This window comes from Rhincodon typus, chromosome 1, assembly GCF_021869965.1.
Source record: "Rhincodon typus isolate 14 chromosome 1, sRhiTyp1.1, whole genome shotgun sequence".
NCBI classification, from domain to species: Eukaryota; Metazoa; Chordata; class Chondrichthyes; order Orectolobiformes; family Rhincodontidae; genus Rhincodon; species Rhincodon typus.
The window spans coordinates 37,282,425-37,296,574 of record NC_063332.1 but is presented as its reverse complement, the minus strand read 5'-3'; the positions used below and the strand labels follow the sequence as shown (position 1 = coordinate 37,296,574).

Genomic DNA, 14,150 nt, shown 5'->3' with positions numbered 1-14,150 from the left:
ACTATGTAACTCTTTAAAATTGCTCACTTGCTCAGTAGAACTCTATGTTGAACATTTGGCCCATTCCCATTAAGTGGGTTGAAACCACGCAATTGCTTTATTTTTTCTTGCTCTTTTTTGGTTTGATTGTAAGTTACTTGTACAGCACAGTACCCAACCAGATATCACCTCATGTTTCTATTATGCATCTAAATGTGGATAAAATGGCCTTCGCAGAGATTTGAGTTGGATAAATGATTCATGGAACTTGAAGCTTAAGGTTTCCTCACTTCACTGCCAGCCTTTTCTATACGTCCATTTGCAACTTTGCACCATGTGTTTTGGCACCTTTTTTTTAAATGAGCGTGTGTCTTATGTTTTTCTGGGCAGGGAGGCATTTAAGGGTATGATTTCAAGTCCTCAGGCAAGAGGATGTGCTAAATCTTCACAATTTTCCTCAACTCAAAGCAATTATCATTGAAACAAAATACACTATAGATGCTAGGAATCGAAAATAAAAACCAGAAAATGGTGAAACTGCTCTGCAGATCAGCTGAGAAAGAAACATTTAATGATAACCATAAGATGTCTGTCAAAGTAGGTCATTCAGCACATTGAGTCTGCTCCGCTGTTCAATGAGATCATGACTGATCTAATGATCCTCAACTCCACTTTTCTGCCTTTTCCCCATAACTCTCAATTCCCTTACAGATTTAAAATCTGTCTGTCTCAGCCATGAATATGCTTAATGACCCAACCTCAACAACTTTAGTCAAGCCTTTGTCAAAGTTCCACGTGGTAGACTAATTAGGAAAGTTAGATCACGTAGGATTCAGGGTGAGCCTGCCAATTGGATACAAAATTGACTTAACGATGGGAGACAGAGGATGGTAGTGGAGGGTTGTTTTGCAGATTGGAGGCTTGTGACCAGCAGTGTCCACCGGGATGGGTACTGGGTTCACTTATTTTTGTCATTTATATAAACAATTTGAATGAGAATGTAGGAAGCGTGGTTAGTGAGTTTGCAGATGACACCAAAATTGGTGGTATAGTGGACAGTGAAGAAACTTATGAATTTTGTGTTCTAGCCACTCAATCAAGCCCTTCCCTATTACCAATGATAAAATGTACTCTCAGAATGATCAGCCAGGGTCCAGAAATGTTATATTATCTGTATCCTCTTGCACAAGAACAAAGAGAAGAGAACAAAGAGATCTTTATCAATTGGGTCAGTGGTCTGAGGAGTGACAGATGGAATTTAATTTAGATAAATATGAGATATTGCATTTTTGTAAAACAAACAAGGGCAGGACTTAGACAATTAATGGTAGGGCCCTGGGTAATGTTGTCGAATAGAGAGACCGAGGGATTCGGGTACATAATTCTTTGAAATTTGTGTCACAGGTAGATAGGGTGGTTATGAAGGCATTTAGCACGCTTATCTTCATTGCTCAGACCATTGCATATAGGAGTTGGGACATGTAGAGGTTGTACAGGATGCTGGAGAAGCCTCTTCTGGAGTAGTGTGTGCAGTTCTGTTGCCCTGCTATAGGAAGGATGTTATTAAATTGGAGAGGGTTCAGGAAGGATTTACCAGGATGTTTGAGTTATAAAAATAGGTTGGATAGGCTGCGACTTTTTTCAGTGGAGCGTAGGAGGTTGAGGGGTGACCTTATAAAGGTTTATAAAATCATGAGGGGCATAGATGAGGTGAACAGCAAAGCTCTTCTCCCCAGTGTGGGGAGTTCAAAATTAGGGGGCATATTTTTAAGAGAAGAGGAGAAAGTTTTAAAAAGGACAGGAGGGGCAACTTTTTTTACACCGTGAGTGGTTCATGTGTGGAATGATCTACCAATTGCAGTTCCAACCTACTCAACCTCTGCTCATATGGCAGTACCTCCATGTCTGGTATCAGCCTAATGATCCTTTTCTAGATTGCCATTAATGGCAATGTGCCTTTCGTTGATAAGCGTCCAGATCAATTAACTTTCGTTTAATAACCTGATTATTAGCTCCACAATGCTTACACATCTCTTATCTTATGTGCGAATTGCCCTTACTGTTTTCCTCTGCCTGACTTTAGATATACATGCAGATTTTTACCTTTATGTAGATTCCTTGGAAGTTTTATCTAAGCAATTATTCTACTGAACTCAGTCCTTCTGGAGAGTCTTGTGCAAGAGGATACAGATGATATAACATTTCTGCTCCTTGACTGATCATTCTGCGAGTACATTTTATCATTGGTAATAGGGAAGGGCTTGATTGAGTGGCTAGAACACAAAATTCATAAGCAAAATAAAAACGGAAAGAACTGCAGATGCTGTAAATCAGGAACAAAAGCAGAAGTTGCTGGAAAAGCTCAGCAGGTCTAGCAGCATCTGTGAAGAAAAATCAGAGTTAATGTTTTGGCTCCAGTGATCCTTCCTCAGAACTGATGGTAGCTAGGAAGATGTTGGTTAATATACAAAAGATAGGGTAGAGGGGAGGGGGATAAGGAGTAAACAATAGGTGGGGATAGAGCCCAAAGAGAGAGAACAGTTGGACAAAGGAGTTGATAATGATCTGGCTAGGAGGGTGAATAGCTGTAAATGGGGACTGTTAGTGACTAACAATAGATAGTGTGTAATGGCAGACTGTGATAACAAGGCCTGGTAGAGGGCTGAGAGTTTAGGCCGGAAAATTATTGAACTGTATATTGAGTCGGGAGGGCTGCAGGGTTCCCAGGCGGAAAATGAGGTAAGATTCTTCCAGCTTGCACTGAGCTTCCCTGAAATACTGCAGCAAGCCTGAGACAGAGATGTTGTCCAGGGAACAGGGTGGTGTGTTAAGGTGGCATGCAACTGGAAGCTGAGGGTCTTTTTTGCAGGCAGAACGTAGATATTCTGCAAAGTAGTCATCCAGTCTACGCTTCGTTTCCCCAATGTAGAGGAGACCACATTGTGAGCAGCGAATGCAGTAGACTAGACTGTGGGAAGTGCAGGTGAAGTGTTGCTTCACCTGGAAGATATGTTTGGGCCTTTGGATACTGGGGAGGGAGGACGTAAATGGGCAGGTGTTCTCTCAGTTCCTCTGTCTCCATCGCATATGTTCCGATGAGTCCAACTTTTTTCTTTTCTTTATTCATTTACGGAATGAGGGGTATGCTGGCTAGGCCGGCATTTATTGCCCATCCCTAATTACCCAGAGGGCAGTTAAGAGTTACCCACATTGCTGTGGGTCTGGAGTCACATGTAGGCCAGATCAGGTAAGGATGGTAGTTTTCTTCCCTAAAGGACGTTAGTGAACCAGATGGGTTTTTGTCTGACGATCGACAGTGGATTCACGGTCATCATTAGATGCTTAATTCCAGATATTTTATTTAATTCAAATTCCACTATCTGCCATGGTGCAATTTGAACCCGGTTCCCCAGAACATTATCCGGGTCTCTGGATTAACAGTCCAGCGATAATACTGCTAGGCCATCACCTCTTCCAACTTTGGCAAGGGAGCCTCCAAAATGTCCACCTTCTTCCTCAACCGAAGATTCCCAGCACCGTTGTCGACAGAGCCCTCAACTGGGTCCAGCCTATCTCCCACATTTCTGCCCTCGCCCCCCTCTCTTCCTTCCCTCAACAGTGATAGGGTTCCCCTTGTCCTTACCTACCATCCCACAAGCATCCAAATCCAGAAGATCATTGGATGTCATTTCCGCCACCTCCAGCGAGATGCCACCACCAGACACACATTCCCCTCCCCTGCCTAAATTCATAAGCAACTTTCAATATCAGACAATATTTTTCAGAATATTAAATGATCCAGAAAAATATGTTCACCAAGGGCCAATTTTTGCTTTTAAATGGCAAACTTGGGAGCAGGTGGTTCCACTGTATATTAAGTAATGTCTACATTCATTCGGGACTAATACACGGTTATTGTCTTTAACAGCTAAACGCCGAAAAGCCTAAATGCCCAGAATTGCCCCCATTCCCATCATGTTTGTCCACAACTCATTTCTTCATGTTTGTGGCAGTTCAAACCGTGTTGTTTATTGGTTATATCATGTATCGGTAAGTATGATCTTTATTGATGATGCAGATTATTATTTGCACTTTGTAGCTTTTTTAGAAATTTAAATAGTTAACCTAACTTTTAAATGATAATTTTGATGTATAAAGTGTTGGAAGATGAACAGGTGTTTAGATGTGCTATATTCACTACCAATAATTTTTCTTGGCTAAATACAATTCCTATGAAGAACATGACCTTTTAACATACAAAATTAGCTGAACATCATTGTCATTAAATTCTTAATGCTACACACTTATTCAATCAATGTCGCATAGCATTGTATTTTTCCTGACCAGTTCATCCTTTCTCTTGGTTACACCTAAAGAAATTGCTTTACCCTCAGTAAATGCCTGATACTTAGCACCAGGCTAGTCAAGGCTTTTGATCACTATATGGATGAATAATATTGGAAGAAATGGAGGGAGGTGAAATTCAGATTAACATAATGTCCAAAGTGGAAAAGGCCATTAATCTGTTGAGTTATTCTTCCTGCTCAATGCAGGAAGATGGTGGCTTCATGCCAGTGTTGCTGAACTAATATTCCAGAGGGCCAAGCTATTACTCTATGGGTTCAAATTCCAAAACGGAATTGCTGGTGGAATCTAAATTCATGATGTGGATGTGCCAGTGTTGGACTGGGGTGGACAAGGTCAGAAATCAGATGATATCAGGTTATAGTCTAACATGTTTATTTGAAATCACAAGCCTTTGGAGCATTGCCCCTTGGCTTCCCTTTGAAATGGCCTAGCAAACCACTCAGTTCAAGATAATTTGAGATGGATAACAAATGCTGGCCTCCCAGCAATGCCTGCATTCCACAAAAAAGGAAAAGAAGTTGGTGTATATTTTTAATTATTTGTGGCAGTGAGCAGACTCCTTATTCCTAGGAATACAACTACTGGCTCTCCTCTTTAACTCTTTCTATCTCCCACCTGCCCCCCCATTTCCTGCCAATCCAAACAGCTTCCTCCTTCAATCAACCACCCAGCCCTAACAGCTATCTTTCTTTCACAATCTTTTAGTAGTACTAAGTTCATCGCAAATCACATTTTTACTCAATATTTCTCATACCCAGCATCATTTGGAACAGCTATTTTTGATTTATAATCATGTTAGGAGATTGCAAATTTTACATTATATCTTCTATTATTATCTGTTTGAATCTTCTCTATCTGTTTACTTTGAAGACTAATTGCTTCAGTGAAAATGTTTCATTGTTGAACTGCCTTTCTTCATAAGTGCATTTATATGCTTTTTGAGGTAATGCCACTGAAACCGCACATCGTATTCAAGAACTGGTTTCCTCATAGATCAACATGATTTAGAACTCAAAATGCTGCAGTTGCTGGAGATCTAAAGTACTTTTTCCTGTTTAGCCAGCTTTTGATCCATCTAGATAAATTATCTGTTCAATGAAATTACGTAACTGCTGTCAAATATCCACAGAAAATCTGTGAACTGTATCTACTGAAGTAGCTTAGTCCTCAAGATTAGCTACCTCTGAAAAGAATCCAGTAAATTTTCCCAGTATGACTTGCTGCTGCTAAATCCCTCCTAACTCTTTTAAAGAATACCTTCTAGCATCTTTCCCAACATAACTGTTAGACCAATAAATCTGTACACTACAATCTTGCCACTTTCTGAATATTGAAACTATGCTTGTTATCTGTGTCTTGTTATTTCCATGTTTACGGAGCTCCAAGCAGTGAAGAGAAGTTTTACTCGACTGATTCTTTTGTGGAAGGGGCGATTTTATTGAAATATGTAAAATGCAGAAATGACTTGATGGGTGAATTATGGAATATAACCCCATATAGGAAAGACTAGAATCAGGGAGCACAGTTCTATCAAAAAGGGGCCTCCCATTTAAGATGGAGATTTGAGGAGGAATTCTTTGAGAGTTGAGTCTTTAGAATTCTCTTCCCCAGAAAACAACAGAGGCAGGAATTACTGAGGCTGAATTAGATATTTAAATATCCAGGGAGTTGAAAGAAAGGGATAGGTAGAAAAATGGAGTTGAGGCTACAGTTAGATCAGTCACCACCTTGTTAAATAGCAAAGCAAGTTCAAGTGCCAGATTGGCCAATTCCTGCTCTTAATTCAAATGTTCATAAAATCTTGAGTCATAACATCACGCATTTTTAAAAAAATTTCTTACCAGATACAATGTATCATAAATGGCGTAGATGTTTGTATATTTAATCTATCCTATAATCTCTAACTTTTTTCTTCTTATAGAATATTCAGTTGTGACAGGAATTAGCCTACTAAATGAAAAACTGATTTAGCTATGAATCAATTCAATATCTATTCTACCCTGTTTCATCTACAGTATTCTTACTGTTTATCCTGTTCTTTGACTTTCCTTTCTTACTATTAATGATGCGAACTTTATCTCTCTTTCTGCCCTCTGTAATTTTGTACATTTCTTTCTATATTTAGTTATCTTTTATTTTCCTGTTTTGTGAATACCAATCTCCTCTTTTCAATCTGTTTGTATTCTTTAAGTACTTGTGTCATGAATATGCAAGTGCAGATAACAGTTTGAGAGATGGAAGTCTTAAAACAAAGTTTTTGAAATATATCAATCAATACAATTATTTACAAACAGTTAAGGAGAACAGAGAATAGTTCCTTTTAGCACCATTAATCTTAACAACCAAATTTGGCTCTGGAATATTTTTACATAATAGGAATTTCTTAGAATATGCCAATATCTGATTGTTGCCTTTTTTGTGATTACATTACAACTGTTAGTTCTTTGGTGAGGAGGTCTTCAGAAATCAATTGACATGGATCGGTCTGTCATTTCCTATGGTCCACAATAAATGATTATCAGGCACAACAAGCTGTTTGAATTGCCTTTTCTTAGTTTATATCCTTATGAACGTTTGTATAAAACTTATTAGACAGGATCTGTTACTCATGTTGCTGTATTCAACTTAAATAGATGACTGAAAACCATTAATTTTCCAATTTACAAATGATAGAAATTTCAGGTAAAACTATTTTATTTTACAAATGTAAATGTTACTCTTCAGTCTATCCCCCATATCACTTTCTGCAACATACTTTCATGACTTGTATAATGCAGTTCTGTAACCTGTGTAATCACATTTCAAGCACTAACAATTTTTTTTTCTCTCACAGGAGCCAGCAGGAAGCAGCCGCAAAGAAGTTCTTTTGATGTAATTGTTCTTAGTTTTTACTTTGTTAGTGTCCTGGTATGAAACAAAGAAAAACTGTAAATGATGGAATTTTTTTTAAAAAAAATATTTTTCAACAAACTTAAGTTATTGTGGTATGTTATTTCATTGCAAGAATTGTAAACATTAGTTTGAGCATGTGAATTTTTCTGCAACTAACGGTGAAGCTTTTGACAGTTATTTTCCAATTCTACATTGTTGTTACAAAGCTGCAGAAGAATTAAACACATATACATTGAGAAAATGTACACTAGGGAGAAAAGCAATAATTAAGTCAATATCTGTTCATTTTGGACTTGCTCAGATGAGTTAACAAGCACTAGATAAAAATACTCAGGTGCCAAAAGAGTATTGCTAGATTTTAGAATAATATTGCTTCACTCTGTGCCTTGTTTTTTAAATGTTTCACAATTAGCATATTGTATGACTGCCTATTTACGATCATGTTTAATTTCTTTTCCTGAAAGTTTTCTTCAATCGAGATTTCTTTCCCTGCACCTCATTAAAGTTTTTCTTTGGGCAGGTGAAAATTAAACTCAGGTTTTTGAATTTTTAAATTTCTATACAAATTATTTTTGCCTCATCTGATCTTTTAACCTCAAATGAAAATCTTGCATCATCTGCATTTTTAAGGGCCTTTGAGAAGCTTAATATATTTTTGTATCCCATGATTTCCTTGCAATGAATCGGTGCTTTTAAAGCATCAATATTTTGGAATTAAAACAGTTCGAACATCAGGGTGGTATTTCTGACAGCTTTACTGTTCCTTCCAGATGGAACACAGGGTAAAGCAGCTGTAAATAGGTGTTAAATGAAAGGTAAACATTTCTCCTCGTGTAGTCTCATCACTGTATCTGTCTTATTTCAGTGTGGTTAGCGCTTTTTTGAAATTTCCTCTTGCTTTCTCTAAAGGCATGCCATCCTATGGATTCCTCCTCTGCACTGTCTCCACTATTTTGAAATTGAGATTCATTGCACTGTTGTCAGCTCTTAAATCATAATTTCCCAACACCTAACTTATGATCTCACCATCTATTGTCTTATACTTTAAGTCTCTTAAAACAAGTATCTTCATTAACCATTGTTTTCTCTCTCTCTCTACGATATTTCTTTCATCTTTAAAAGCTAAAGCAGTAACAAAGTAAATATTTCAATTTTTATAGTCACTGCCACATTATCATACAAACTTAGTCAAAGTATAAAGTTTTGAGAACCACTTTGTAGCAAAACAAACTATTTAAGCACTTAACTTGAGGATTTATTCTACAAATATCTACATATGCTGCTATTTTAAAACAAATACAGCAAATGACGGACATCCATTACTCTGCTGAAACAAGTGAGTCCCAGCTTGATTGGAAGGTCTGGTTTTGTGCTGTAAATTTCACAACATTAACATGAGGTCAAGACATTTCAAGTGTTTGCAGTTTCTGCTATTGTGCTTTAAAGAAACTAGATGATTGATACTTCCATTACCCTATAGTAAGAGTTCTTTTAACAGGGTGGAAAGCAATGGACAGAAGACCTTTCTAATTTTTTTGCATGTCATATTGACTGTGTAGGGTCCATTGTCTTTATACAATGCACAATGGTGAATATATCATCATCTCGTAGGAATATGTATGGATGATTGGAATGCAGTTCCACAGATCAGATGTCAGGGTGTAAAGATTGAGGACTAGAAGGCCATACTTATTTTTTTCATCATACCTGAGTCCACAACACTAAGGCGCGTGTTTTAAACGTCTTGCTTAAGCACTTTGAAGTCCTTGTAGCTGCCTTTGAAGCTAAACTCAGGTCAACTCAGGCCCACCTTCAATTTGCATTCACTTGACAATGTACATCCCAACTTTCCTGGCTCTTTCTCCCAAGGTGGGTGAGCAAAACAGAGAATTCTCCTGCTACATGCCTGAAGCTTGAAAAACTGTACAAATGTTTCAAACTCTGTTTCTGTTCGGATGCTGTCAGGCCTTCTCACTATTTGCAATTTTTTTTTAAACTGACAAGGAATGTCATAATTAAATTTGGCGACAAAACACAACCTAGCTCTCAAAAAGAATGAAGTGTGTTATTTGGCAGCATGTAGAGCAGGCACATGATGGTCAATCAATCTTCGAGGTTGATTTGGGGCCACTGCTACCGTTTTGAACTTGCTACTCCAGGCAACACAGTGACTTAAGCCTTGCACAGCTGGACACAATAGAATGAAGAAACCTCTTATCCTGCAACCCTCGAAGGATTGTGGGCTACAAGTAAGTTTCTAGGTTATTTATTTTGACTGCAAGTACAACTGCTCTTGGCTTTGGAACTTTCCTATTCTTGCATACAATTTTAGCTATTGAACTAGCTTGTGCAGAACTACTACTTTGTTCATTTAAAATGTTGGGTTGAAACATGTAGCTTTTCAAGATGTGTAGCCAGTTTGGCCTCCTTCTAAGAATTGTGTATAAATGAGAGAGTAAATGCCTCAGAGCAAGTAAAGTTGCTAAAGGGATGGGAGTAGGGCAAAAGAGCTTTTGCCAGGAGACCACATCCACTAATTTTTTTTTTCTAGAGCAATTCTCTCACCTCAACTTGTATGGGCCAATGCATGAGACATCGTCTGTTCCCTGAAACTTATGACGGCTCTCTGCCTTCTGCTAAAGCTACAATTGTAGTATCAGAGCAGGGCAAGGACAAATTAGATGGATTGTCATCATTGAATAGCTGTCAGTGTGAGTGTTTTCTGGGTGTCAGGCTGGTAACACTGCTTAAATATAAACTGAACGTTTAAATGCTAACAGATTGTCAGTAGGTGTTATAGGCATAGCAAATTGAGCACTGGATGAGAATTGTACACTTTAAGTTATGTCATTTAAAGGTGAACTCAGTCAATCTAATGAAGTTAAAGTTGTTAAACCACTTCCTGCACTGCTTCCTGCACCAATGTTCCTGGCAGTAGCCTCTGCTATTAACATGCTTCCAGTGCCTTCTGAATTTGTCTGAAGGGTCTCCTGCACCCAATGCAGATACACAACATTGGTATTTTATCTGTGGCGTGTTTCTGCTCTTGTCAGAAGTCAACTCCCATGTTATTCTACTTCCAAACTTAAAAGTTCCATGGACGTGCACAGGAGACGCATGCAATCTCATGGCAGGAACAGTTTATCATTGGTGAAACCTGCTATCCACTGACTGCAACAGGTTCAGGCAGGCTATAAAAGAACTGCCAGACAAAGCAGGAGGCTGTCATGGCCACGATGTTGCTGCTAAATCTGTTGCTGTTAACATAAGATTTTGGAGCACAGAGGTAGTATTGGTGTTTTTCAAACTTTAAATTTCATTTATGTGTATTTCATGTGTTGGTTTCACTTTATTCATGTATGCACCATCACTTTTTATTGAGACTAGCTTACTTCAGAGAGCAGAACAGTTAGAGGAATTAGAGGTATTTTTGTTGTAGAAGGAATAATATTTTTGCATTTGCTGATTACTGAATGTTCATATATGTCCAGCATTGTAAAGGACACTATCCAAGAGAGCACTCAGCAGGGATATTTGATGTACTGTATGTGAACTTGAAGCCCTGTGAAGACTCTGCCAGTCAAGATCTTGAGATCGACTCATTTTTAGGTCTAATTGATTTCTTTCTTAATGCTCTTAATTTACTGTCCCCAGTACCACACATATGCCAGCACCTTCCCATTTCACTCAGCCATGCCTTCCCTGACTCCAATCTACAACACCCTTCTCATCCCGACTTGTCCTTGTCAGATCCTGCCCTTGTTTTTCTGCTGCTTTCTCATACTGAGTTCAACTAAGAAAGGTGCTGACCTCCAACAACTGCAGAAAGCTAATTGTTGCATTCATGAAATTCCTGTGCATTTTTGACTAAACCTTTGCTTTACAATCTGCCATCTGGAAACCAAAAATTTAATTAATTCACTCCACACACTGTTTTGTGCTCTTATGGACTCCATAAAATACTATCCAATGTCTATTTGTATCAAGCCCCGCAATGAATTATTTAAAAAAAAAATCTTCATACTTGTTTCTTTACATGTTCAGCCATTCGTCAAAGTGTCACAGATTCAAATTTCAAAAAAAGTATTTCCACTATTATTTGCACGCAGAATGCATCTTTCCTTTAAAATGTGCAGCTTTTAAGTAGCAGTCGATACTAGCAATATTGGACCGCCTGCGCAGGTGTGCAATGAAAACTGGAACCTGTTGGCTGCAGGTTGTAGTTGTTTAAGTCAGGAGGCAGAGTCATTTGTACGGCAATAAACAAAGAGATGAGTTAATAAATTCCAAATATGAAATCCTCCTACCCAATCCCCTTAATTTTTCAGAGTGGCCTGGAAAGGTCAACTTTAAACTTAACAGCTTGTGCTTTGTAGCTGGAAGTCAGTACCCATGTGCATCCAATGTTAGGGAATTGACTGGATGACCGATTTATTTGATACTTCATACCCTAAACATTTTGAGTGCTTTACCTATTTAACTTTGCAGGATTAATTATTACTTCAGTTATTTGTACACAGCAGCCATTTTGTTGACAAAATCCCAGGCACATATTCTCAATCAGGCCATACCTGTCTATTCAGATTGCTTGTGAAATGCCCAGTGGCTATACACAACACATCTATTTGGATTTCTCTCCTTTAAATGCATGAGAAACACAGACTCTGACAGCTAACCTTGCATTTGAATAATCTGGTCTTTTGAGGTCAGTGGTGATGGAGAATCAGGTGAAATAGGAGGTGCTCTGGCCCATGCAAATATTCTTGTCATTCCCACGAAGTGACCTTCAATCCCAATTTGCTGCCTGTTTTGTCAGTATATGTCAGTAAACAAAACTTGAAATTCACCTGGGCTTGAGCATGAAACACTTTTAGTTGGGTAAGTCCTTTTATTTGTTGTGGTGTGCACCAACCAGAAAAGACCAGGGAAAGTTTGACATTGTTATTTTCTTTAATACAGTGATGGAAAAAAATTGCATGCAGAAACATGCTTTCCTACTGTACCACTGAAACAATCATGTGAATTGTTCGTGCAGAGGTTGTTTGTGAACTATACCATTTTCAAAATGAAGAATTACATGATACCCAAAATTAGACATTGAGAATCAAACGTGAAGTTTCCTGAGAATTGTGATTTCTTTTTGTTATCATCTCTTGCATTCAAAAAAAATTGATTTACAAGAAATATTTGGATGGTGATATTTTAGCCATCCGGCTATAAATCATGTTTTAAAGGAAGTATCTTGTCATAGTGAAACATGATTTCTCAAACAATTTAATAAAGGTTTTCATGACTAAATATCTTACTGCATCAGGTGTTATCTTTATATTTTTAAAAAACTGCTAACTCTGAGCAGCAAAAATAATATTCTCCAAAACCTTTGGAATACATGCAAAAGAGAGCATAGGCATTAAAGGTTGGATGACTATTTTTGTAAAACATGATCTGCACTTGTTTTAGTCTGTGGGGGAAAAACAGGTACCATTGTCTACAGTGCCAAAATTGCTATGGTTCCTCAAGTGGCTAGTCTTGAAGGAGTCAGTGAACTGAAATTATTCACCAAGAGAGTAGTGGCCATCTCTTAACTTTGTGTCACCTTAAGTTTGCATATGAAGTTTTTGGAATTTTGATTTAAAGAACAATTTCAAAAGCACTTGAATAAAGGTTTAAAATTCCTGCTATCATCAAAACAGAAATTTGGACCTTTGTGAAAGTGAAAAGCACACTTCATCGTGCACCTACTGTCTGACAGAGCTTGCACACAGCCATTCCTTCACTGGCACTGGGTCAAAATCCTGGAATTCCCTCCCCAGGGGCCTACAGCAGTTCTGCAGACCGCAGTGATTCAAAAAGGTAGCTCACCACCGCCTTCTCAAGGGCAGATAGGGATGGCTAATAAATGCTGGCCAGGTGATGATGCCATGTTCCACGAGTGAATAAAAAAAAATACCTTTTAGGTAAGGGGTTTCGTGGTAGTCCCACACCAGAAATATTTGCATAAAACCTTTGAGGTTTTTTTGAAGAAAGAGTCTCTGTTTCTGGGCATCCCTATAATATTGGTTATAAATGCAACTAAAATCCTGGAAAAATTAGTATCATTTTATTATTTTCCATAGTTTTAATATATACAAGGATTAGAAATGGGTATCCTTTCATGATTTTAAAACATTTAAATGGACATGAAAGGTGTAGAAGATGTGGCAGACTTGCAACCTGCCTGAAATTTCTCCCTAACTCCCAAAATAGCACTAAGGGGAGAGAATTGCCACCTCAAAGAGGAATTTTTGGATTGGAAAATAAATTATTTCATTAGAGGTTTATTTTTATAATCCAGAAATGGAATTAAGACCAATAATTTGCTAATCCCATCTGAGCACAGCATTTTAAAACAAAAATATCTTACATTTAGGTGATGTCTGTCTTGAAAGACATCCCCTAGCATTTTACAATCAGTGATATCCTTCTGAAGTGTAATCTTTGTTGTATTATAGGTGATCATAAAAATCCTTCAACCATTATACTGGTTCTGTCTTTTTCCCCTGGGTTGTTGTATGTAAAAACAACAACCCAGGGGAAAAAGACAGAACCAGTATAATGATTGAAGGATTTTTGTTTTAATTGTGCTGCAGAAAGGTCGTTAGATCCCAGAGAGTCATCACCCTTGTTTGTCCTGATATATCCAAATGGTGGTGCAACCTCCTGGCCTGGTGTTGCGGACTCCCAGCCAGTGTGACGGTCTTTCGTTGGTACGTGGCAGTCTCTCAGCAAGGCGTGGACTTCTGGCCTCGAGGTGATTCCTCAAAGTGTGGTCCCACTGTGGCTTAACATTTAAGAAAGACTATAATGTTTGAACTTCCAGGTATATTTCTTTATTTTCTACTTAAAACTAAGAAGGTCTACAATGTGTGGCT

The 14,150-nt window shown here is 38.1% G+C and overlaps 1 protein-coding gene across 1 annotated transcript in view; it reads left to right on the top strand.

Moving 5' to 3' along the window:
* Positions 1-7,317, top strand: part of lman1 (lectin, mannose-binding, 1) — a 63,319-nt gene extending 56,002 nt beyond the window's left edge. Inside the window, exons 12-13 of the mRNA XM_020517081.2 lie at positions 3,908-4,029; positions 7,181-7,317. Coding sequence (XP_020372670.1) covers positions 3,908-4,029; positions 7,181-7,217 — 159 coding nt within the window. The 3' untranslated portion in view covers positions 7,218-7,317. The remainder of the gene's footprint in view (positions 1-3,907; positions 4,030-7,180) is intronic.
* The last annotated feature ends 6,833 nt before the right edge of the window (positions 7,318-14,150 follow it).